Consider the following 24,461-nt stretch of genomic DNA (forward strand, 5'->3'; position numbering starts at 1 on the left):
ATGCTTTTTTGCATGAAGGAAATATCAACCACGACCACCGCCAATAGCGCATGTTTCAGCAGTTTAGTCCGAAGCAAATTGAGAAAGGCCAGAGGTACTACCAAGCAAGAGTCGCATGAAAGATTTATGCCTCTTTTTTACATGCCAGGATACAAACAAATTGCTTGCTAGGATACCTTCCAACATGACATAAATGTACACCACACAAACCTCATACCAGCTTCCAACCTCATCCATGGCAGTTCAGCTGGAAAAGTGCTCGAGTAATTGACCTTGTTAGCAACCTCATGCCTACCTCAGGTCCTCAGCCATGCGTAGCACATAAAGCTGCATCACAAGATATACAAAATCCATAGCAGAAGAAGCTGCACCATGGGAAAATTTGTTGCACATCCATCTTCCCCTGTACGTCTCTAAATTCCATTTTTCATGAAAGCACAGCACAAAAACCTCAGAGCACATTTCTAGCAATCACAACACCTCAGGTTTTTCGTAACTCAATTCAGTCAAATAGCCGTGCAGCTTGGACAGGCTGAAGAAATGTACATTTTTTTAATCAACACTTCGTGTCAGAAACAATGTAGTTTGCTCTTACAGGAATGCTTCCAGGATTTCCAGCATACCCAAATCATTGTTTGTCTTTGCTAGCCAAAAAACCAACCTTTGAAAAATAAAAAGGAAAGAAAGAGGGTGAGAAGAATACGAGTGATTTTGAGAGGAGTATTGCAGCAAGATCTTATACCAGTATACTACTAACTAAAGAATCAATATGTATCGACGATTCAGTGAAATTATTGATCAGCAGGCTATATTTAGTTTGTCCCATAGCCGTGTGGATGCGACTTTTGCCACCTCCATGCGACTGACAGGCTCTCCTTGAGGTCCGTGTATTGAGCTGTCCAGTTGAGCTCCTTGTTGATCTTTGTCGGGTCGCTGTATACTTCTGCATAGTCTCCTGGCCTTCTGTTGAGGTACTCAACTTTGATGTCAACCCCAGTTGCCTTCTTGCAGGCATCCACAAACTCATTAACCGAGCGGCCTGAAAAGAAGACATACAATCATCAGAGCAAAGTGGTGCTGACGGCACATGAAACACATCAAGTGTCTTCAGGAATGATTTACTTCATTCACTCATCCAGTTTGTTGAACAAATTACAATTGATATTTTATGAGAATTTTTGTGTACATTCTACAAAGAAATATTGTCCCAGATTAACTGTTTGTAGGTCCAACTATGTCATGTTACCATGTAATTAAGCAACATATTTATTAAAATCTGTGCTGGGTGCAACTCTCCATATGAGCAAATACTGATAACATTCAAATAAATAAAGAAATCTTGTCTTGTCAAACCTCTTCCGGTTCCAACATTATAAATGCCAACTTTTCTAGGTTCTGCCTTGTTGAGTGCTTTCACATGAGCGTCAACTAGATCTGTGACATCAATGTAGTCTCTTATGCAGGTTCCATCAGCTGTAGGATAATCTGTTCCTTTAACCTACAGAAAGATCATGCATATCTCTCAGTTCCATCTTACAGTACGCTTCCGCAATGAAGTGCTAATATATTTGGCAAAGCATGCACAGCTTGGCGTGCAGTAGTAGACTGAATTATGGTTTGTTTCACAGATATTGCTACAGACATAGTACAAGAAAAAGATACCTTTAATCCTGGAATGACTCCTAATGCTGCATCAAAGCATGCCCCAGATATCCGACCATGCTCTCGTAGTTCTGGCCTGGGAGCTTCACCTAATCTTCCCTCAGGGTCAGATCCAATAACATTGAAATATCTGGTGCAGAAGCCGAAATGTCGATTCAGACCAATTTATGAACGTTCATAAAAAAGAAACAATTTCTGAGCAGAAGTGTTCAGAAATTCAAGGCCCTAAGCTATGCAGCTGGAGCAAAAAAAAATTACCTTAAAATCATGACAGCCATATCGGCTCCCTTCGACTTCGAGAAATCTAATATGATGTCCTCTGCCATTTTCTTAGCTTTTCCATATGGATTGATAGGGAACTAGGCCAAGGTAAGGATAAATCAATCAGTACTATCACAACATCATGTCTGTTTGCAAAGTTAAATACCTAAAATCATCGAAAAAAGAAGAAAAGAATGCAACATTTACATAGCAGCCTAAATTTGTTTGTTTCAGTAATAAGCTGACTAAATGACACCGCGACACAAAACATGGTATTATTAAAAGCCATCTCAAGTTGTCAACATAACTACCTGAGGCGTGGCTTCTGTAATAGGCATCTTCTCTGGTTCTCCGTAGGTAGCACATGTACTGGAGTAGATAAGGGTCTTGACTCCATGAGATGCCATAGCCTCCAAAATCAGTAAGGTGTTTGATGTAATATTGTGATAGTACCTGTTAAGTTGTTGAGGCTGTTAGAAACATTAGAGAAGTTAAAGATATTTAAAAATTGATCATTACATTCGTAAAAACTACCTAAAGATACATGATAGTAGGCGGATGACCATGCCAATAATATTACAGTGCCATCAATGGATGCAAAATAAATTGTTTAAAACCTTACATTATCTAGTCCACTAAAGGCAGTTTAAGAGAGAGGTCATGAGATCTAAGGAAACAAATCACCACGATGGCCAGCACAAGGTAACATTAATACCATTTTCCCTGGGAATGCATGTTTCAGGCGATTCTACACTAGAATGCTTAAAGGAGTAAAAGACTGGATGCTCTCTACATTTTATGTGGAATAAAACAAGATGATCTTCAATCCCAACATAAGTGTCAAACTGTCACCAAGGTAACGACTACAGACTTACCTAAGGGGTTCCAGTGTGCTCTCACCCACATAAGCAACAGCTGCAAAGTGCATCACAGCATCAAATGCATTTTCAGCAAATATCTTGTTGATCTGGGAGCAAGTTAAGTGAAAAAAACAAGACTTTCCTCGCAAAAAAAAAACAAAACAAGACTTTGGATGTAACTCCATAAGCAGAAGAAGCATAAACATAAATGAGGATACAGATTTCTGGTCCCCCAGATCAGCAAAGATGAATTGTAGCCTCCCAGGCTGCGGAAATAACTCCTGCAGAACCTTTACTGCTCCCATGTTTCCTCTAGAGAGATTATCCTACAAGATGAACCAAAGTGTGCATCAGCAGAAAAGATTAAAAGAACAAACTAATTCACACACTCAGTACAAAGAAAGACTTGATTACCACAATGGTAACTCGATAGTTATCCTTTAAGAGCCTTAAAGAGGCATGTGATCCAATATAACCTGCTCCTCCTGTTACTAAGACGTGGGTAACACCAGGTTGGTGGCGAGAAAACTGCAGGAATATACACACCACAGTCAGCTTTACAGTTGTGAACTGAAGTTTTTTCAGATTCATCCAAGTTTTGTATACAAAAGTACAAATCAGCATTATCTGTCCAGATTGCTTGGGTATCACAAAACAAAAGTGCCATCTCATGGCTGAAAACTGCAATTGTCATGATGTCACTCAGGCCTCAGCTGCCAGACAAAGCAGTGGCAAAAAAGACATGTATGTATGACAGATCAAGTTGGAACATGGCCTAATGTAAAAGACACTGCAATAACAAAGACTATCGGCTGGAGGGATGTCATTTTCATCATCTGCTTCTTTGCACTACCACAAGAAGGTACAAAGATACGAGGGGGAAACAGGTAGGATAGTACTCTCACTTTCTGTTCTCATTATTACCCAAAAGTATATTGACGACACAGATAAAGGGCTACGCTTTGCTGCATCTTCTACAAGTTCTCCAAACTAAAATATCTTAGTCGATGAAGTGCATTACAAGAAAACAAAAGGATGGAGAGTCTCAGAAGAGGTTACAACGTTACTAACTACATGAAGATTAATTGATTTTTAATTTATGATATGAAACATGAGTAGAAGGTCACTTGGAAAAGTTTATCAAAAGGAATATGATAGGAGGGAAAAGGTAAAGAGAAACATGGAGCCATGGACATCTTACCACATTATTGCCACCAAAACCAGGAGATTGCTTCAGAACAAATATACAGAGTGTTGTGAGGACCAGGGCTGCAATGATTTTCCCGACATTATGAGGCTTCCGCCTTGCATCAAAGTACTCCATCCCTGTCAACAAGAGAAACATATAAAGGGACCAGTCATACATTTAATCATTAGAAATGAAGCACACTAAAGATCAGATAGATAGATGCACAAATAAATCCGCCTGTTATTCAGAACATGCAGTAAGCATACTCTGCATGTGACTTGGAATGTGATCTTAGCAAAGTGGCTGTGATTTGCTTAAAGATGTGTCGACCAAATCCAAACTAAAGGTTTTATACACATCCTACTGACTTCGGTTGAAATATTGCACCTAATAGCTTTAGTCAACTTGCCTGCCTTTCTAGCAACTGAAATCTTAATGTGCACATAACAAGCATTACTTCCGGCAGAAGAAATACATCGTTTTGAATCACAGAAAGGAACTTTTGCACAGGAGCACTCCATGAACAAAAATACTGTCAGAAAAGATACTACTTGCCATACAAAACCACAGTTCCACTCATCCGTACGCGTAAATAGCACCTTCAAAAGCTAGCATGTGCTTGCACACCAAGTGAATCCCATTGTAAGGCAAAAAAGGACAGCTTTTCGAGTGGAGCACTAAAAAAAATCAGTTTCCTTCATGGGACACGCATTGGATGGTCGACCAAAACATAAACAAAGGCCAGAGGTGGTGGGCACACATGCTTTAAGGGACCGTGGGGTTAAGAGGACATATCATTAGATACATCTAAAGCAACAGTAGTAACCGAGACAAGGGGCATTGGGATCTACCAGCCCTAGGCAGGCTTGCCCTCCGGTTTAAAGGGATCATGTAAGAATTCTGCTCCTTGAGATGAAGCTGCCGATGGTAGAACCCCTACTCCGCCACCGTCAACGCGATCTTCCAGCCAGAGGATCAACTGCAGAACCATCACATGGCATGCATCAATGATAATGGTACAGAAACAGAATCGTTCCATTTCCAGGAAATACGATGAGAAACAGCAACAGGACAGGCAACTCATACGGGTCACAAACAAGATTACAATTCAAACCATCATCAGCAAAGCCGGAGCTGTCTCAATTTTTGCAAAAACTCGAAGTTAGTAGGTGTCATGCCTATATTCGTAATTGGGTCAGATCCGAATCGATTACAAATGGCTTGCATTAGGGTTTGGGGTGCTCGGTTTCGACGGAAGGAAGGGAACAGGGGAGGGCGGGCGTACCTGGTGGTGCTCGCCGCCGGCGAAGACCTGGTGAAGGGCGGCGGCGCTCGCCCAGTCGTCGCCGCAAGGAAAGAAAGGCGAGAGAGAGAGATAGAGGTGAACGGAAGAAAGAAAAAGCGAGGGGAGAGGGAGAACATCCAGCATCTCTGGTGTTAACGGGTTCTCAGTGGGCTTCGGTTGTTACCAAGCAACGACAGCCGTCAGATCGATATTTCAACGGCTAGAATCAGTGCGGAAGCATGCCCACTTGCGACTTTTTAGAGAACCCCCTAGAAGAAGTGGTCAGTTCTCAAGTGCGTCCTGGACTAGGACAATGGTACATTCATATCCACACCCTTATATTTGTTTCCATTCCCATTATAGATCCTTCCCCATTCCAGCTCCTTTTTTTTTAATTCCATTCCAGATGCTTGATCTCCTCTCCAACGACGAGTAAAAACAGCGACTGGCGTAGGCACCGTGCTGCGCACAGCGCACTGCCCTGGAACAATCCGAGCTACTCCTATTCACTTACATTTTGGCCGAGGATGCTGTTTGTTTCACCTGATCAATCTGATGATTCCTCACACGATTCGATTTTGGCAACAATATGCCCATGCATGCGAGATGTGCTAGCGACACGGCTTTCGGGTCTGGAGCTCCTACCGCTGCTGCTGTGCTGCACTCGCTGAAGTTGCAGGCCTGGAAGTGGAAGCCTCATGCGAGGGCCATGATACTGCTGCTGCATCCCTGGAGCTCAGGGCAAGTAGGGATTTACAAGACACCGTCTCAGGAATACTGAAAGTACAAGACACCGCCTCTCCTACCAAGGCGTTTCATGTTCTTCCAGCTTCTTGTTTTTCTCCCTAAAGTTCTTTAATCTGTGCCATTGGTAATTCACCTAAAATGACCGGCAACTTCTTATTTTGTCCTGCAGGACCTCCCGTTGCCGTTTCCTCTCCTCCACGCCGCCACGGGCACTCTGCGTGCTCGCCGGAGTCGGACGTGGCGATCGAGGCGGCGGCGCGTACGGTGCAGGCGCAGGGTTGGGCCGTTGGGAAGCGTTTAGTGGGCCGCGACATGTGCTGACCGAGATGCCTCTCTAGTCGCCGTCGCCTTTGTGGGCTGTGCAGGGCCGTTCGGAACGATAAAGGAGCAAATTAACCCAACAAAGCCGACCAGACAAGGCCAGCAGGAGGCTCCGACTCCGACGCACACGTGCTGACGTGTCTACTTCAAGCCTTCTTCAACTGGAGCATTTGACCAGTCGACCTCACTCAGATCCAGCCAGCTCAGCAGCTCGGCCCCATGTCGAGAATGGCTAGCAGGTTGGGCGGAATCTCCACGCTTTCCTTCCTTCATCTCGGCTAAAACCACCACACAAAATGGGCAATCAAAATGCTCGTCTTCTAAAAGACTAAAACCCAAGTCCGCGACGCAGGCCGATCGCGGGCACAGCCGTCCTGCACCTTTTGTCCCGCCTCCTTGGATCCGCCACGCGCGCCCCGTCCGTCCGTGCGTCGGTGCGCCGCGCCGACAGAGTGCCGGCTCGGCTGTTCAGAATAGACCACGAGAATCGGGAGGGCCCCGGGTCCGGGGGCCATGCCCATGCCCATGCGCGGGCGCAAGGTCCACGACCTGTCGCCACGACGCCGGTCGCGCGTACGTGTTCTCTGTGCCCCGTGCTCGTTCTCCATCACGCCCTCCTCCTCCTCCTCCGGTCCTCGACCGAGTCGCCGGACGGGGGCCGTGTCAATTGCCCTGTTGCTGTTGCGAGACCCGTAAACAATCGCTAGCTTCAGGGCTGTGCCGGCGGCTCTACTTAGCAGCCGATCATACGGCGCTGTCATCAGTCAGGCAGCCGTGTGCGTTGTTGATCCGTCGCTGCGGAGCAGTCCCACTTCCACGCAACGGCTTGGGCTCCGAGCTCTGTTTGCGAGCCATACTATATGGTACCGGTAGCTTTTCCGCAAGAAGTCGTTGGCGCACGCTTACTCCGTCCTGAGTCCTGCCCGCCTGCGCGAGCAGCGTCCGTGTCCTCGCGTGTGGCCGGCCGGCGGCATCATGCCATCGTGTGACGACACAGGGTACAGGGACGAACCAAGCCGGCCGAATATTTGGGTCGGTCGATCGGTGACGTGAACGTCGCAGCTGTTTCGAAACTGGTTGGTGACCCCGTGGCTGTCAGTACGTGCCGTGACATGCTGACGACGAGGACCTTATTAGTTAGCCGCGGCTAATAGGGACGTGGAGTAGGCTGCAGGTGGCCCGATCGCTAGCCGTCGGCGGCGTCCACCTCGGACGACGGCGATTCGTCTGCAGTTGCAAAGATGTGAAACGTGCGGTGCGTGAATGGGCCATCACGGGGCGTCGTGTACCTGCTTTCAAGAACGGTACCGAGCACCCAAATAGGATGGTTCGTAAACCTCATTGCGCAGCTCCGTTTAATTGCGAAATGACAAACTGATAGCCATATATCGCAAGAATCCAGTGGGGTCTCGCGTGTTTACACCTCGATTTGGCGGACCCTGCAGCTTCAAGATGTGACGATCAACGCCAAGCCGTTGATCGTCACATGGACGGCTGAAAGAGAATCAGGAATGAAGGGCCGAAAGGCCGTACCCGTACGAAATGGGTACTCTCGGGAGACTGCCTAATGGGACCCCAACAAGGCCACCCCTCCCTCTAGATCGATCACTTGGCCTCCTGTCCTGATCGCAACACCAAAGTAGATCAGAGACACAACGGATGCAGCCCTAGCAACGGCCCCCCGTGCTGGAGTTGACACGCATACCGAATTCCAGCTCCTCGTCTTAATGGTTTCCTTCCCAGGAGGTACGTACTACCGGCCCTGATCTACTCGCCGCGACGAAGAAATATCTAGCACGCATCGCATGGGATCTCATCTTCTTCCGTGAACCGTGTAGCCGGAGAGACGCCAACTAATAAGGCAGAGGCCGTATACGTACACATGGTCCCCGTCCCCCTACGATGCCGACCCTGCTGTACAGATACAAAGAGCAGAGGGCCCGACGAGCTCGACGCAACGCTAGCTGCATCGGCCAAAACCCCGAAATGTTATGGCACGGGAAATCCTCCAGGGACCAGGATCTAGGATGACAGTGAGCTAGCTCAATGGGACTGTTTGGTCATTGCTACAAGTACATCGCTGCCGTCAAGATCCCTGCACCGAGGCCGCGCATGTGCAGTACAGGTGAGATCGAGGAGAGGACGCGGACATCGCCAGCCAGCCAGCCTCGGATAAGCTGGCCTCGCTCGCTGTTCACAACAGCCTGGTCCGCCCTGTACTCCCTGCCGCCGCAAGCGATTCGACTTCGAGCCCCGCTTTTCCGAGGCACTGGGAGGACGCCACGCTGTCTTTGGCGCTCCTTATTTGGTCCTCGCGGCCTCCTATCCGCGGGCAGAACGCGGAACTGCCCTGACGGTTGGTGGCCACATCATGGCGCGCTGCGGGCTGTGGCGAGGCAAGGAGGGGACTAGTAGGGAGAGAGCTCGGAGCTTCCCGTTCGTCACTAGCGGAGACAGTTCGACAGGACACGGGACATCTCCTCCTCAGTCTCAGCGGTAGAGACTAGAGAGACTGTACCTCGAAGTCCAGAGCCAAATACTCAATGTTATCCTGCATTCTGCAACGGCAAGTGCCAGCAGGTCAGATCATGCATGTAGTGTTTAGTAGTAACAGGTAACAGCAAGTCAGCAATGGCCTAGCTTTGCCAATGCCATGCACGTGTCTGCGAACTGCGATCTAGCAGCGGCTCATGCCATTATTAGGGCATGAGCTGCACTCGCATGTGGCCGTGTGGGGGACACAGAGCTACTACTAGATATCGTCGTCATCACGTATCCACGCCTGTCCGAGCAGGAAGATGTTCCCGTCCGATCGAGTTCCGGTCAGGGTTCGGGGTGACCTGAGAATGGCAAGGGCCGGGTACTAAACCGAGAGAGAGAGAGAGAGAGAGAGAGAGAGAGATGCGATACGATCTATACTAGTAGATTCTCATGGCAGACCTTGCGGCTGGCTGGAATCATTGGAGCACGGAAGGCTTGTTGGCGAGGCTGATGTCTGTCGATGGGTTCGATCTTTTGGGCAGAGAATGGATGGCTGGTGGGCGCCAGGGACAGCAAATAAAGCTCGCGCACCGGCACACGTGGATCACACATTTGGGGCCCGAGGACAAAGCCAAAGGAGTGCGCAGCGTTGTTACTGCATTTGACGACTACCAAGTACCAAGAACAAATATAGGACTGCCCAACTGCACCGTTACATTCACTGGAAAATAGCTGCTTACTATAGCCAAAAAAAGAACATAGTTGTAGGCGACGGCAAGGGGTTGGTCAGAAGTACAGAGGAGAAATGGCCTGCGCACAGCACGTCACCACTCATCAAGATCTTATAATAGAGCTCGCCCATCACATGGGATACTGGGGGCTAGCTGTTCGAATGTTCCTTGATTCCATTCAAACCCCTACTGATTGCCCGAACATATGCTGCTTCCACGTCGTCCAGACGTCCACCTATGCTGCGCACGACCTCGCTGTTACCACAGTTCAGGTTGCTTCAGCACCGTACCTTTTACAGACACGCCGCAGCGCGTAACTGATGCTACAATTCCTTAACGGTGCAACATATGATGCAGAGCAGAGCCGGAATAGTGCCTGAACAACGACCGTGCAGCGACCAACAAGGCAGATGGGTCATCCGAGATAGGCACACGTGCCGTCCACCGGGGGAGCCAGAGACACGCTTGTGCCCAGCGAGAAGCTCCCATCAGCGTGACACCGTCTGAGATAAAGCTAGCTTATGGAAGTAGGTAAGGTCCCTAAGCAGAATTATTAGTCTTCGTTAGCAAACAAAACAAAAGGAAACTGAACTCAACTCAACTCAGACCATAGAGCACAAGGCAACGGTACTGCAATCTTATCCCCACCCTAGCTAGGAATCCCTCCTGCTTGGGGCACAACACAACGCGCACGATATGATGGCATATAAGGTCAACAATCCAAGGACCATACTTTTCGGGGGTCCATACGCCGTCTTTCTCAGGCATATTAGCAGGGCAGCCCCACCGTACGTCACTGTTCAGGCCGCCCCCCGTCGTACGCCGCCGCGTCACGTCACGCCCAGTTGCCCGAGGACGCTGCGGCGCCACCGAGAGCCCGGGACGAAGAATTTTTCCTTGCGGCCGCGAGCCTTCCGTCCATGCCATTTCCGCCTCGTCTTTCGTTGCCGTTGCAGCCTCGCATCGACACCCATATGTCTCTCGTCTCCACCTACCACCGGTGCGCGCGCGTGTACCGGGCGTCACCGGCCATCCAGAAAACGCCGTGCTTTAAAGCCCCACGCGCGCCGCCGATCACCTCCTCGACGGCTTGACGTGTAACGGGAGAGCCGGTAGGAGCAGCAGGCGAAAGAAAAGAAAAACGAGGCAGGCGCGCGCACGGGCACGGGGCTCGCCCGCCTCGCCGGTCGCAGCTTTTCTCTCGCGGCGGAGGCCGTGCCGGGCTCGGCGACGCTGACATGCTAACCGACGCCAGGAGCGCGCGTGATCCCCCCACCAGAACCCCGCGCGACTCATGAGATGCCGTCGCACGCCGAGGACCACCCCCCGGCGCGGTCGCCCTTCCTCGGCGTCGCTCTCTCTCTGTCTCTCATGCGACGCCTAATAGAGCATTGCGATACGGCACCACTCCCACATGCAGCAGCGCGACAGCAGGCCAGCAGGGTATGCTACGATAGGGGTGTTCCAGAAAGGCCCTAGCGTCCCGCCTTTCTACCACGCCGGGAGGAGAAACGAGCATTCATTTTGAGCAAAAAAAAGGGTAAAGCTTCTCGCGATAAAATACACGGTTTGGCATTGCTACCCTGGTTTCCAGATGGGACAAGGACCAGGAATGATACCCAAATACTCACATCAGCAGCCACCCAGTTAAAGAAAACTGGCATGAGTAGCTAGTGAAAGGTAGCAGTTCTCTAGAAGAGGGGAGGAATAAAGATTGCCTTTCTTTCTACCATCGCAAGCGTTCGAAACTGTGGACAGTTCAATAGGAACTTCAGATAATCAACGCGTACGTGATAAAAAAAGATCGATGATAACTGATAAGGACATTACATTAGGTTCACCGGAATTCGGAGGTACAGAAAGGCAATCAGATCATCAGAAAGGCTTTAGCGTTACGAGTGAAATCAGCCATGTATCTCTCCTGAATGGAACCTCGAAATAAAGTAATCCGATCGCACGGCGTGCGGAGCAGAGTTCCGAGCTCTCACACGACACGAATCTCACATGTAAGCAGCTGATTAGCTGGGGCTAATGGCTAAAGGTTAGAAAGCCCTCTGTCGGTTAGGCAGTCGCCGTCAGCGAAATCAAAATCGACCGAGCATGCCTGAAGCTGAACTGTGTGCCTGGCGCCCTGGAGGGGGCAGAAACCGACGCGTGTGGCGAGCACCGAGCGGGGCCGGCGGCCCTTCACCACCTCACCGCCGGCGGGGCCCCGTCGCCAGCGAGCGTGCCGCGCGAACGATACCATGCGCCTGGTGACACGAAGTGTTTCTTTTTCCACCCACATTGTTCACAAAATATTGGGTGGCCGCACGGAGCGGAGGGCGACAAGTAGATGCTAAGTGGGAGCTGGCAAGGAAAGTGAGGTGATCAGAAAAACAAAAGGTTCTTGCAAGGGAAGGTGAGGTGCTGGGCTTGGAGGAAAGAAAAGAGGAGACTAAAAGAAAAGGAAAAGAAAAATCCCTGATGGAGTTATTTGGCGATGAGAGGTCTGGAGAGGAGAAGAGCAGCAGCAGCAGCAGAACAATAATGATTTTGCTAAAGAATAAAGCGGCGAGGATGCGAGCGGGAGTGGCGAGAGGCCCCACCGGAGGAAAGGGTGAGGACCCCCGAAAAGAGAGGCGGTCTTGGGCGGTAGCTCACAAGTCCCGTGTTGCTTGCAGCCACCGAGTCCTCGCCCCCACACCGGCCATTTCCGCCTGCCTTTAATCCCAGCGAGCTTAGTTAACAGCAACCCCTCGGCTTATCCGCGGCGAGTGCTTAAGCGCGAGCGAAATGGTTGTTAGTGTCAGTCAGTTCGTGCACGGCCACAAAGATGAGGATTCCAAGTTACTCATGTTTGTGAGCGAGTGACGGTGACTCGGCCATTGATGGTCCAAAGGAACCGGTCCATGGTGGAGTGTTGGTGGTAAGTGGTATCCTTCGAGTCCAGCGGCAGGCATTAAGGGTTGTGCAGGTGCTGCATTGGACTGACTGACTCTTCACTGAGACGGATGGGTGAATTGGACTGATTGCAAGACACCGACCGAACAGCAGAGGGCGAGGGGGGTGGATGGATGAGAGATGGAAGAACAAATGCTTGCTGCAAAGTGCAAAGTCTATTTCTCTGTGCTTTTATTTATGGTGATGCTGAGGCTGCAAGACTGCAGCCCTGTAGAGTAGGATACAAATGACCTCTGTTTTTAGTAACAAAATGATCAAAAAGTGGGAGAAGAGATCACTAAGAACAAACATGAACAATCTAGCAACAAACATTTAATCGAACTGAACTGGGAAAAAGAAGAAGAAAAAAGGGATGAAAAAACATATAGGTTTGAACAGGTAATGGAGACCAAGAATTAGAAGCTCAGAATTTGTACGGGGTCGGCCAAAGAAAAAGAATCTTCTTTTTTTTCGAGTGTAGCGGTTACCGGGACTCCTCGGCGCCGGCGGGGCCGTACAGGTCGAAGGGCGCCCAGAGCGCGTCGAGCGGGCACGGCCGCCCGGCGCCGAGGCGCGCCCACGGCTTGCCGGACCCGGACCAATGCAGCAGGCTCACCGGGCCCGGGTGGAGGTCGCGGCAGCTGCCCTGGACATTGTCGCCGCCGAGGCCGTGCTGGTTCCACCGGTGTTCGATCGGCGCCACGTGCCCCGCGAACACCAGCAGGAAGGGCGGCAGCGACCCCAGCTCGTAGATGCGCCCCGGCGGCGACTTCTGTATCTCCATCCACCGCTCGATGCGCTGCGTGTAGCCCGCTTGCCGCCACCGCTCGAGGTCGAGCACCATGACCCCCGTGTTGAAGTAGCACGGCCGCCGCCCCGCGAACGTCCCCGCGAACCGCTGGTCCGACCAGAACCGGCCTGTGAAGTACTTGGTAAAGTTGGCGTGGCAGTACTCGGGCGCGCCGACGGTGCGGCCGCCGAGGTCGGTACGCCAGAGCTTGGCGACGTCGTCGACGAGGACGAGGTCGGAGTCGAGGTAGATGACGCGGCGCACGCAGGGCTCGAGGAGGTCAGCGAGGTAGTTGCGCGCATAGTTTAGCGGCTGCTCCAGCGCCTGCCGCACCGACGTGGAGATGAGCCCCCGGACGCGGTCCGGGTCGAAGTAGTAGACCTTGAAGCGGAGCTGCGGGAACACGGCGCGGACGAGGTCCCCGAGGCCCGGGTCGGAGACGAGGAAGTGGAAGAAGACGCTCTCAGGGCACCTGGCGTGCTGAACCACCGAGTGGACCGCCGCGACGGATCCCCTGAGGTACTCCTCATCGAGCGTAATCGCGATGTGGACGAGCGAGGGGTCGCAGACATTGGCCGCGGTGCCGTTGCCCGCGCCGCCGCCGCCGCAATCGGCGGCATTGCGGAACGACGGGGCGCGGCGGAAGGCGATCCCCCTGGCGCCCCCAGCGATCTGGCCCGGGAAGCGGACGCTGCCGTCGAACTGCGAGGACCGGATGGCCTCGGCGGGCGGGAAGGACTGGAGCGACGGAGACAGCACCACCATCACCATGGCGGCGGAGAAGAAGCCGGACAGGCGCGTCACCCACAGCATCGCGCTCCCCCGGCTCGGCCACCGCTTCGACCGCCCCAAGACGCCGTGCAGGCGCGCGATGGCGTCCAGCGGCAGCGCGGCCAGGCCGGACGGAGACTGAAGGGGAGCACGCAGGCAGCAGGCAGGGCACCCCCGCCTCCTGCACCTCAATTGGATCGCGTCGCGCTCTCCTGGCAGGTGGCGGCGGATCGGCGCGTGGAGTGGAGGGGAAGCGAGCGGGAATCCATGCGAGGTCAGGCGAGGTGAATGGGGGTGGGCTGGGGAACTGAGCAGAGGATGCGGAGGCGGCAGCCACCAACCCACCGCGGCAGGCAGGCAGGCGATTTCCCCCTTTCGTCCGTCCCCTCGCCTGCCACCGCTCGGCTTTTCCCTCTCGGCGCGGTGGCGTGACGGTGGCGGCTGCTTGCGGTGGTGTGCTGCTGCCGGCCGCAGCAGCTGCTTATTGTATCCGCCGCTCCGGTTTTGTTTAATTTCGCGCTGCGATTTCGGGGATTTGCGGTTGCCCTCTTTTTTCTCTAGACTCGTCTTGGAGAAGGGAGGGGAGTGGGGGGAGGGCTTGGAGCTCGGCTGGGCGGCAGCGGAAGAGGACGGCGAACCCAACTTTACCGGCGCTTCTTGCCTCTCCTTCCGACTTCCGCGGTTGTTTATTGTTTCGTGCCGATCGGTAACGAAATTTCGAATTCGCATGATATTTCTGTAGGGGGTTCAAAATGCTGTTCCCTCCACTCAATATTCGTTTTCGATTTATATAGTTTTAATTCATAGCGAGGCAATTAAGGAAGTATGGTATATCACATCATATGTTGTTTCATCAGAATTCAAAGCATAGTTGAGGAGAAAACTGAACGAACTGTAATTGAAGAGAGAAACGAAATTTACTTGATATGGGGATTAAATACTGCTGAAGTTTGTCTATTTAGTACTGAAAATAATCACAGAATAGTTTTACAGCGCAGGTAGATGAGAGGATTCATTTAAAAATAGTAATACTAAGGGAGGTTCAAACTTGCCACATGACAATCTCAATTCGACAATAGTAAATAACCACATGCAAGAAGCAAGACGACTTGCGGGAGGAAAGTAGTATGTTTTCCTTTGTTGTTTTGTGCCTTTGGGGGAACCAAAATTTGATTTTGCATGTTATTTCTATGCGTTTCCTTTTAAATGAGTTTTGCATCTTTTTATTCAGCATACTTTAAATCATTGCGAGAATTATACCAATAAGAAAGAATTTGAGACTACATGTTTTCGATTTAGGTGCAAAAAGAATCTGATTCCAACTTCTGTTCCAATGTAGAGTGGTAGAACACGACATGATCATGGTCACAATTCGAAACAAAATGAACAATGTTTGGCACTCGAAATGATGTTCAAAAGACCATTAAACAAAAAGAGAGCTAAAAGATCAACTAATAATAACAAATAATAAGGCTATATTTGTCTAGTACTACTACTGCCAATGTGAAATCGACGACTCTCGAAATAGTATAAAATCTAGGGACACAAACGCTGTTTTCCAAACACCTGCGTACCTCGATACTTCATTTGTTGCTAAATATTTAGGACTTTGAATTTGATAAAATTCATTTTTCTATTTTTATCCCTGTAAATTTTGTATTTCCTCCATAGAGAAATGTCTTTTTTTTTGCGAATTTCACAAAGAAATGTTTCCAAGGTATTTAAATAATTTCAGCTCTGTTTTACAAAATGGTACACCTTAGTATGCACACATTTAATAACAAAATGGCAAAGCCCAATTAGCGCACGGGCTGCCCCCTCAACTCAACCCTGGTGAGTACGCTAACTTGGTCAGGGAGCATTTAGACGAATATTTGGAAATAAAAGGGGAGAAATGGAACTCGTGAGGGCGTACAAATAAGAGCTACCACTATCGAATGTTCAAGGTGGGCACAGCCGCACATGCCGATCTCGATTCGCCAATAGTAGGAGTAAGCCGTGGGAAAACAAAGTGCTTATTATAGCGATGAAGCAACGATGATCGCCGCAACCATTTCTGACAAAAAAAACTTAAAAATATCAACAGCGTTGCAATCATAAATCATTTCTCTTGCTAACCATCTGGCCTTACCCCAGAAAACGATAGCCCAGCTGTCTCCCCGTGGACCGTTGACTTCGGCCGTTGGGACGCTCACGTCGGGATAACGTTGCCGTTTCAAATTTTCTGAAGGCATCCGGCCGCCTGCGGCGAACTGAACCAGCTGACAGCCAGCCTGAGATTTGTCCGTCCTCACGTCGGGTTTGCCCCGCGTCGTGCCGTGCGTGCGTGCGTGCGTGCTTGCTGCGAGCGACCAGAGCACCGCAACCGAAAGACGGCGGCCGGGCCAATGGGGGCACGAGGCAGCGAGTTCGTCGGTGGCGTCGGTCCACGTTGCCTCGGTCTCCACGTTTTAGCCGTTGGCGGGCGGGCGCGCACCCGTGCCGCTGCCAGAGGAGCCCCACCGCTCCTGACACCTCGCTGCCGCCGGCGGGCAGCGCCAGGCTGTGAACACGGGCGGTAGGGCCCACGCGCGGCGCCCACTGCCCGGCCCGCCCCAGCACGCCGAGGCGAGCGACTCCGGGCCGTGGCGCGCTGACACGTCCTGGCGAGCCCGCGGCGCGGCGCGGGGCCTCGTGTCCCTGTCCGTCGTCGTCGCGGCGCGTGCCCCGCGCTGCGCCGCGCCGCGCCCTCCTCCTCCTCGCCGCGACGCGCTGAATTGTCTGCGCCCAGCGGCCTGATGCGTGCGCCGCCGCGATTCTTGCATGTTCTTTCCTCTCTCCACCCCGAGAATACTGAAAGGGGCAGCGAAGCCCTGGCGCCGCCGATGCACAACAGCTGGCCTCGACAGCGGCATACCTGTCGCCCCGGAGTTGCAATCGTGACACGTACACGGCGTGTCCTGTGTTGAAAGAGCCTTGCCTTCTGCAAATGGAAGACGACACACGGGTTGAGATTGAGGAGCTAGTTTTTCAGTGCCTGCCCGATCAAAAAAATACGGGTTTTGGACTTTGGTAGACCCATGCATGATGGCCATACGGGTATCAGTTCCAGAGAACAAAACAGCCTTATCCAACTTGGTGGCTGATGAGCGAGCCTGTCTACAACTAATCGGCCGTGACTTGACTTGCTGGCTTCGTACGCAGTTTCGGTTCCTTCGCGTCAGGAAGAGAAGAAATTCAGTTCCTCGTCGCCAACTGGGCAACGGCGAGTACGGAGCTCCTCCATGTGATGCCTCGCGGCCGCCGCGTTTACTCCGTCTGCCTGCTGACGATGATTGAGCTGTTGGGCTCTGAACAAAAGCGCTTGACTTTTTTTTTTCTTAGTTAGAACATGGCCAATTGCAAGCCTGAATATAATCATGCTGGTCCACCTGCTGATGATTGGGTGGGCTGGAAATGCAGGTTGCGTTCCGCTCGGAATGTCCAGGGATAAAGCAACCGGTGGGCGCACATGGCGAGTTCGTGGAGGCAAAGGCAGGTATTATCCTTTAGCCGAGGCCGCTCCGGTCATCTAGATCGGCAGAAGCCCAACTCGCCGAGCTGCCAGAACGTCTTCCAATGAGTTTTCTGAATCACCTGATGCTGCCTACTAGCAACAGCTAATCAGGGACTGACTGACAATTTTGCGATGGCATTCTGCTGCCAGATCTGTACTCCTATGCAATAGGATCATGTGGGGACTTAGCTTCGCGGAGGCAAAGACGCAGAATCCCGATCAAGTGTGCGGTGAATGCTACGCCTGTCCAGCGATTTCCGTGGGAGTGAAGGGAAGGGAGGCTTTTATCCGTAGGCTGCTGGGCCGAAGCAACATTTTGTTTGCACGAGCAAGGCGTATGCTGAAGATAGCATCATTCTGTCCCTGAGATTTAGCCGGGCAGTCCGCTAGAATTGGTGACACGAAATTCATGAGCATCTTGCTTTATCCTACTACGCACGTTGGCAAGAAAAATGCTTATGGTGATGACGAAGGCCCGGCACAAAATGGACTTACGTACGATGGGCCTGGTCCAGTTAGCTCTATGGGCCACGGGCCATCGTCTAGCCTCCCTGCTGAGTTTTTCGCAGAATCGATGTCTACTTCTGTTCGGTTCTGCTTGTATGGGCAAGTGTCAGGCATTTCTAGTTGTAGTGCTTGATATTTATTTCCATGCTGATTTAATGGTATCTTTGTTCCCGGAAGTTGATTTGTGAATTAGACATTTTGTCAGAACTGAACATCATCATAGATGGAATTGCCTCACGTGATAGAAAACTATTGCCTCATGTGATAGAAAACTAAATCTTAGATGTCACTGATCAATACATTTATGCATTTTGTTTACTTTGGAAGGAGCACCCGCTTTATGTTTTTTTTTTTATTTACTCCTACGTGCAGCCGTGTTTTCACTGCGCTGGATAAGTTCGACTATGATCAACAGTACAAACTGCCTCCGGAAATTGTTGGACAGTCTGTTTAAGAGAGGCAGAGTCCTTTGGAGCTGAATTTCGCATTGCTTCTGAATACCGCGGTGAGTCAAAACTTGCGTCTCTTGCAGAGTCTCATTAGGTCTAGAGTTGATGAACAGTGCTGCCTTTTGCTAAACTGCGTGCTGTGGGTAATTTCTATGTTAAATCCTTTTATACGTTTCTGTACTGCAATTATTACAAACAAGCCATGGAATTGTATATTCGTGTTCCATATCAAGCCCTTGCTATTGCTGCTGACTTTCTGTTGCTTATGCTGCAGAGGCTTGCCTTGGCAGCAGATTTTTGTGATGAGACACATTGCATTTAAAATTTAAATACGAAAAAAACGGCGTTTTAGTTGGAGCATTTCCATCAGTTATGTATCATGCAACTCAATATCAAATACTCTGTTACATGGCTTCGACGGTGAGAAGGTTCAGGTGCCGAACCTGGTCTGGCATGGCATTACTCAACTAACAACTGGTCTGGAATGGGTTGGCTAATATTCATGTTGATAGCTGCCACAAGGTTCACTCCCAATGTTTGCACCTGTGGAATTTTGGTGGATCCCCCAATTCACAAGTGGATCTGCATTGTTCCATTCAGGAATTTATCACTTGACAAGCACATTGTAGGATCTTATCACAGTCAATTGCATTTTGCATCAAGTCAATGATCATATCGAAAATTGGAACAAAATACAGTTGTGAGCCAAAACAGCCGCATCAAATTCAGGATCAAACTTTCAGTTCCATAGTTCTACCAAGTGAGAAGCATTTCCCAAATCATTGAAGATCTTAATATGCATTATTGAATTAATTGCCTGAATTCTGGAGAGGAGAAACAGAATGGTAGAACAGCTACCATCACCAGCCTTTCCCCCACGCAAATTTCAGAAAACACGCATGTAGGAAATGCATCAGAACAACATATAGATGCTTCTCTTAGAAAATTCAATCAAGGTCAATGGGAAACAACAAGCATGCATTACAGCTAGCCTACTCAACTGCAGCACCTCAGTCTTTCAATTCATGTCCAAGCAAACATCCAGCATACAGAGTATAAGAGAAAAGAGAAATGTGAACATCTGATCATGATTATCCCTACCTTCAGAGAGTGGGAAAAGGAAAGCTAGTTGATTCTAGCTTCATCTACAGAGACTGCGGTGTTATGCATATCACAGATGCTGAAAAATGCAACCACCGGCACGGACTAGAGCCCCTCGAAGAAAGGCGGTGCAACATCACCATCTGTTATCTTCGGCGCCACAAAGATAGCATGAGGAAGAAGGGTCTCCTTCAGGGTATGCCTAACCAACGGTGCCTCCTCACGAAACTGAAACTTCCGAAGCAAATTCCCATTCCGGTCACAGTGCAATAACAGCTTGTTTGAGCACTCGATCAGCACATCCCCTTCTGGTGAGACTACATGTGGAAACCAGTCTATACAATGCAAATCAGGTATCTCCATTACTGGGATTCTAATCTGGTATATCTTGACCCAAATCTCGTTGCGGTAATCCTCTAGACGCCAGAGCTCTAGCGTTGGCCTGCCGTTCTTGGAGACGGACATGGCGAGCTTGCGATCCATTTCAAGCAGTTGCGTGCTTCCTTCTCTTATGGGATTGGGAGAGCTCATCCAGCTGAACACCTCGGCCTCTGTGTCGAACACCAGCATGCGGTATCCTTGGCGCTCCTGCGGCGGCCAGTGCAAGTTGCAGCGGAGCTGAACGGGCGGCGAGAGCGAGACAGAATCCAGCCCGATGTTCAACAACCCCAGTCCGATGTTCAACAACCCCACGCCCGTGGTTGCCGGCGGCGGGATGGGGCGCTCGATTCCCCTGGCCTGCTCAGCGCCCACCCTGAGAACGTAGTAGCGAGTCCAGGTCGCCCCATCATCTTTGTCTGTGTAGACCAGCACACGGTACTCGCCGGAAGAGATGTGTGCGTAGAGCCCAATCACGGTGCAGCTGCTGAGGTCCGGGAGGGCAACCCACTGGCGCGTCGCGGGGTTGCAGATATACCAGATGTTGATGAAGGAGACCAGGAGGAGGCCGTCGATGGAGGCGTGGACCGTGATCCGGGGATAGTGTTCGCCGTCCCCCACCTCCTCGCCGTAGTTGATATGGTCCTTGCTGAAGGCGTGGATGGGGGGAGCGTCGGCACCGACGATGTTCTCGATGAAATCGTAGTACTCGTTGTCGGTGAACCGAAGGATGGGGCGTAGCATGTCGGAGCGGAGGTCGAGGGCCTCGACGCAGTAGTCTCTGAGCCGGATGTAGCGGTCGGGGCAGGCGTTGAGGCCGAAGCAGATGAGCGGCTGCGGCGGGTGGAGGAGGTGGACGGCTGCGAGGAGGGGCCGGTAGGACGTGACGTCGCGCAGGACCTTGCAGACCGAGCGGAGGCGCAAGACCGACCTCGCAGGCAGGCGGCGGGTGATCTCAATGACGACGCGCGGGGGAGCGTCGCGGAAGAAGGCGGCGGCATCGGCCTGCCTCGGCTCCGGTCCCGGCGCCGGCTCCGCCATCCTCGGGGCCTTCTCCGCGCGGCGGGTTGGTAGGGTCGCAACTGCTCCACCGACACCAGCTTCCTGCGAAACGCAAACGCGGCGGAGGGGTAACCGTCAGTTTGGCGGCCGGCAGCGCTGCGCTGCGTGATTCGAACGAAGACGCGAGGAAATGGGGGATGGAATCGGGATCCCGATCGGCAAAGCACGTAGAGGAAGGACGAACACGATGGGTGGATGATTCGAGAGCTCACCTCCTCTCGTTGCTCCGCGCTTGCTTCTGCCTCCCACCGTTTCGGTTTCCACCCCCTGGCCGCTGCGCCAAAACCCACAAGACGAGATGGCTCATGGCTGGTGATGCAGGTGGTTAGTTATATACAGCTTGCGGTTGACAGCTGTCGCCGGCGTGGATGGCACGGTGGGCCTGAGCCTGGGCCTGGACGATAACTCGGCCCGAACCGCGCGCACCACAGGTGACCACACCACACACGTGCTCTCCGTTTTTGACTGGAGCCCATGAAAAATTTCATGGTTTCCGTGTTGGGCATCTCTTCACATATTTAGTTCAAGACCCTCAAAAAAGCTCTTTAGTTCAAGCAATTGACGAGATTTGTATATCATCAAAATCCTTTGAAACGAAGGTATTTATCGATCTGTTCTTCGCATTTTTAGTCTTTCCTTTCATTTTGTTTTACATACTAATTTCAAATGTTTTACAAGGTATGCAAAAAATTAGACATGGTTATCCAAATCTTACAATTTTTGGAGGAACGATGGGGAGTAAGTTGCTCATACTTTTTGTTAATTTCTGTGTGTTTTGGCCTGATCCTGTTAACAGAAGCCGGGCCACTTTAAAACCTTCACCGTTTCCCCCCGACAATCTTGAGCCTGAGCCGTAAGTCAACGTACACTAGAAAACTTGGGGCGCGGCGTTGCCGCGCCAGGTTGGGCTGCCCAGTGGAGAACTTGGCAATGCATGTATATATTCTTTGTATGATGAAAATACTGATTTTCTCCATCAAATTCAAAAGCTATCTTGAACCATAGGTTCCTTTCTAGTACAACTTGTAATAATGCATCAAATTAGACACAACGTATTGAAGTATGTCTTGCACAACAATCACGATTATAGATCACCTAAAACTTCATATCATTTACAATTTTTCTTAGCTGAACCTGGGAGAGTAAACTTATACAGATATGGACCCAATAATTAATATAGAAGTTAATTAGTAACCATTTCTTGAAGTTAAATTGATTGAAGTATATCTCCATAGAGTAAATTTCGTGGTTTCGCTCTCGTCTCCGTTTTCCAGCAATATTTTGGAACTTTTTGCTTGTTACACATGATACTGCAACATAGAATTGTCCATGTGCAAAGATATGCTTTTTAAATATACTACTAAAATCGGCCATATATGAGTCAATGCCCCGTCCTTGGTGGGTCAATTTTTCTCATCTCCCTCATTGCTGCCTTGTTGGTTATTTTGCGTGTAACCTGCACAAAGTTTTATCCTACTAGGCAATGTAAAGGTAGCAATCTAGTGTATCATGTTATGCTGTCCAAACCGACACTACTCTTTGCTATTAATTTGGTTGGCATAATCGTTGACAAGCTAATATTGTGTCATAAACCTCACTTTTTAATGATACAGCTGCTAATAGCTTTTTTAGGGAACTGAAGTAGTAGCAACTTTTATCTAGAACCACGGTGATGGATAGATTAAGGGAAGAAAACATCAAAGTTCTTCCTTTTCCACCAACATCTCGCCGAGCTCCTTACTATGCACTGGAGCTTGGTGTCACATTCTTGTGCTGAATCCAAAAAATTCAGTAATACAAGAATCTTATTCCTGCATTGAAATTGAGAAGTTCAGTACCAAGATGCTACTGTTAGCTTCGGGATCGACTACCACGTGAAATAGATCGGAAGGACTCGAGTGGATCTAAAACAAGTCGAGTGCGTGAGAGATGGAGAGGAGAAAGGGCACGGGGTATACCTTCGTGGCCCTGCATCGCAGGTATTGCAGAGGGGCCCGTCATGGTCGGGGTGATGCTGACGCTTGCGGAAGCCGAGCCTGGGGTCGCGACCGAGGGCACGGGGATGAGGTCGTGGTGTTGACGGCGGCCGCAGGTGGAACTTCCCGCCGCTGCTGCGCTTCCTTGATCGGCTAGGGTTCACGGTGTCGGTGGGGTGGCGGCGGCGGCGATCCTCGTATCGTGTGCCGCTGGCCCCCACCTCCTTTTATAGCGCAGCGCGACGGGGGCCCACCAGCTAAGAACAAGCTGGGGCGCCCCCGATCAGGGCGCGGGTGCGAGGAGGCCCATCGGACCCGTTGGGATCCGATGGTCTCCGGGAGATCAATCTAACAGCTACAGCTATCAAACTAATCATGATGGTTTTTGAAAAGTCTATCACTGACATATTTTTATCTCTATTGACATTAAAGATTCAATCCTTATTAAGTAAATTGACAAATTATTGTGCTCAGAGCTCCCCCTCTTAATGAAAAATGTGCTTAGGCACCGTCGCTAAAAAAATTATTATGCTCAAAGTTTGCAATCCCGCCACGGGACAGAGGGCTCGCCTCCCGCCCCTTCAATCCCGACGAGGTCGCCGCGCTCTACTGCTACGACAATGGTGCCCCGCTTGAAGAGTACCGGGTGATGTACCACCGAGGCCAGGGTCCCGACAAGTGCTACTACATCATCTCGCTACGCAACCTTGATCGGCGGGAGAAGATCAGGGCCATCGGGCGTCCCAGCTTTTCGACCTCGGCGTCGCTGGACGCGGCGCTCGTGAAAGGGCCGTCGCCCGCCTGGGCAAGACCGCCTCTCCAGCTCAAGGACAGCCTGCACTGGCCGCCGCAGGAGAGCCAGGAGCATCGCATCCTGGTGTTCGACACGGTGACCGAAGTTTTCTCATGGATGAGCACTCCCATGGTGATGCAGGAGGAGGACACCGTGGTGCTGCTTGAGATGCAAGGCAAGCTAGCCATGTCCACCTGCCGGAGGGGCGCGCTTGTGGTCGAGCTCTTCATCCTTGAGGACTACCACGATGAGATTTGGGTCCGTGCGCACCGGATTCAGCTGCCCGTCGAACTGACCAGGGATTTCGATTACCAGGAGGAGGGACTCGCGTTCATCGGGTCCGAGGATGGCGACGTGCTGGTCTCGACGCCTCAGAGCGTCCTGCACTATAACAGAAATGGAAGGCGGGTGAAGGATTTCGTTTCTAAGGGGTTCCCGCACTATGTCACCACCCACCTTCTCAAGGAAAGCCTCGTTCCATATTACATTGCTTGGAACATGGATCTACCTCATTGGTTCTGAATCTCCCGAAGAAGATGAAAGTACTAGCATTAATGAGGATGGCAAGTACAGTTCTTCCAGTGTTGTTGGATCGTCAGGTCCCATTCATGCTTTAGATGTCTTGTTTCTGTAGATGAAA

At 50.8% G+C, this 24,461-nt stretch overlaps 2 protein-coding genes across 3 annotated transcripts; both read right to left on the reverse strand.

The window, feature by feature from the left end:
* Nucleotides 1-501: 501 nt before the first annotated feature.
* Nucleotides 502-5,396, reverse strand: LOC112878036 (probable UDP-arabinose 4-epimerase 3). Of its 2 annotated transcripts, XM_025942427.1 has the most exons (11): nucleotides 5,258-5,396; nucleotides 4,824-4,951; nucleotides 3,985-4,109; nucleotides 3,198-3,311; nucleotides 3,002-3,109; nucleotides 2,799-2,890; nucleotides 2,235-2,376; nucleotides 1,921-2,021; nucleotides 1,663-1,792; nucleotides 1,354-1,498; nucleotides 502-1,039 (listed from the first exon to the last, which is right to left on the reverse strand). In XM_025942427.1, the coding sequence occupies exons 2-11, from the start codon at nucleotides 4,861-4,863 to the stop codon at nucleotides 813-815; spliced, it is 1,224 nt and encodes a 407-aa protein (XP_025798212.1). In that variant the 5' UTR covers nucleotides 4,864-4,951; nucleotides 5,258-5,396; the 3' UTR covers nucleotides 502-812. The 2 variants fall into 2 exon arrangements, with proteins under 2 accessions (XP_025798212.1, XP_025798214.1); XM_025942429.1 differs by lacking the exon at nucleotides 4,824-4,951 and having other exon boundaries at nucleotides 5,258-5,356.
* Nucleotides 5,397-12,620: 7,224 nt separating this feature from the next.
* Nucleotides 12,621-14,662, reverse strand: LOC112878013 (probable galacturonosyltransferase-like 7). Its single transcript, XM_025942398.1, has one exon. The coding sequence runs from the start codon at nucleotides 14,060-14,062 to the stop codon at nucleotides 12,944-12,946; it is 1,119 nt and encodes a 372-aa protein (XP_025798183.1). The 5' UTR covers nucleotides 14,063-14,662; the 3' UTR covers nucleotides 12,621-12,943.
* Between the last annotated feature and the right edge of the window lie 9,799 nt (nucleotides 14,663-24,461).

This window comes from Panicum hallii, chromosome 9, assembly GCF_002211085.1.
Source record: "Panicum hallii strain FIL2 chromosome 9, PHallii_v3.1, whole genome shotgun sequence".
Taxonomy (NCBI): domain Eukaryota; kingdom Viridiplantae; phylum Streptophyta; class Magnoliopsida; order Poales; family Poaceae; genus Panicum; species Panicum hallii.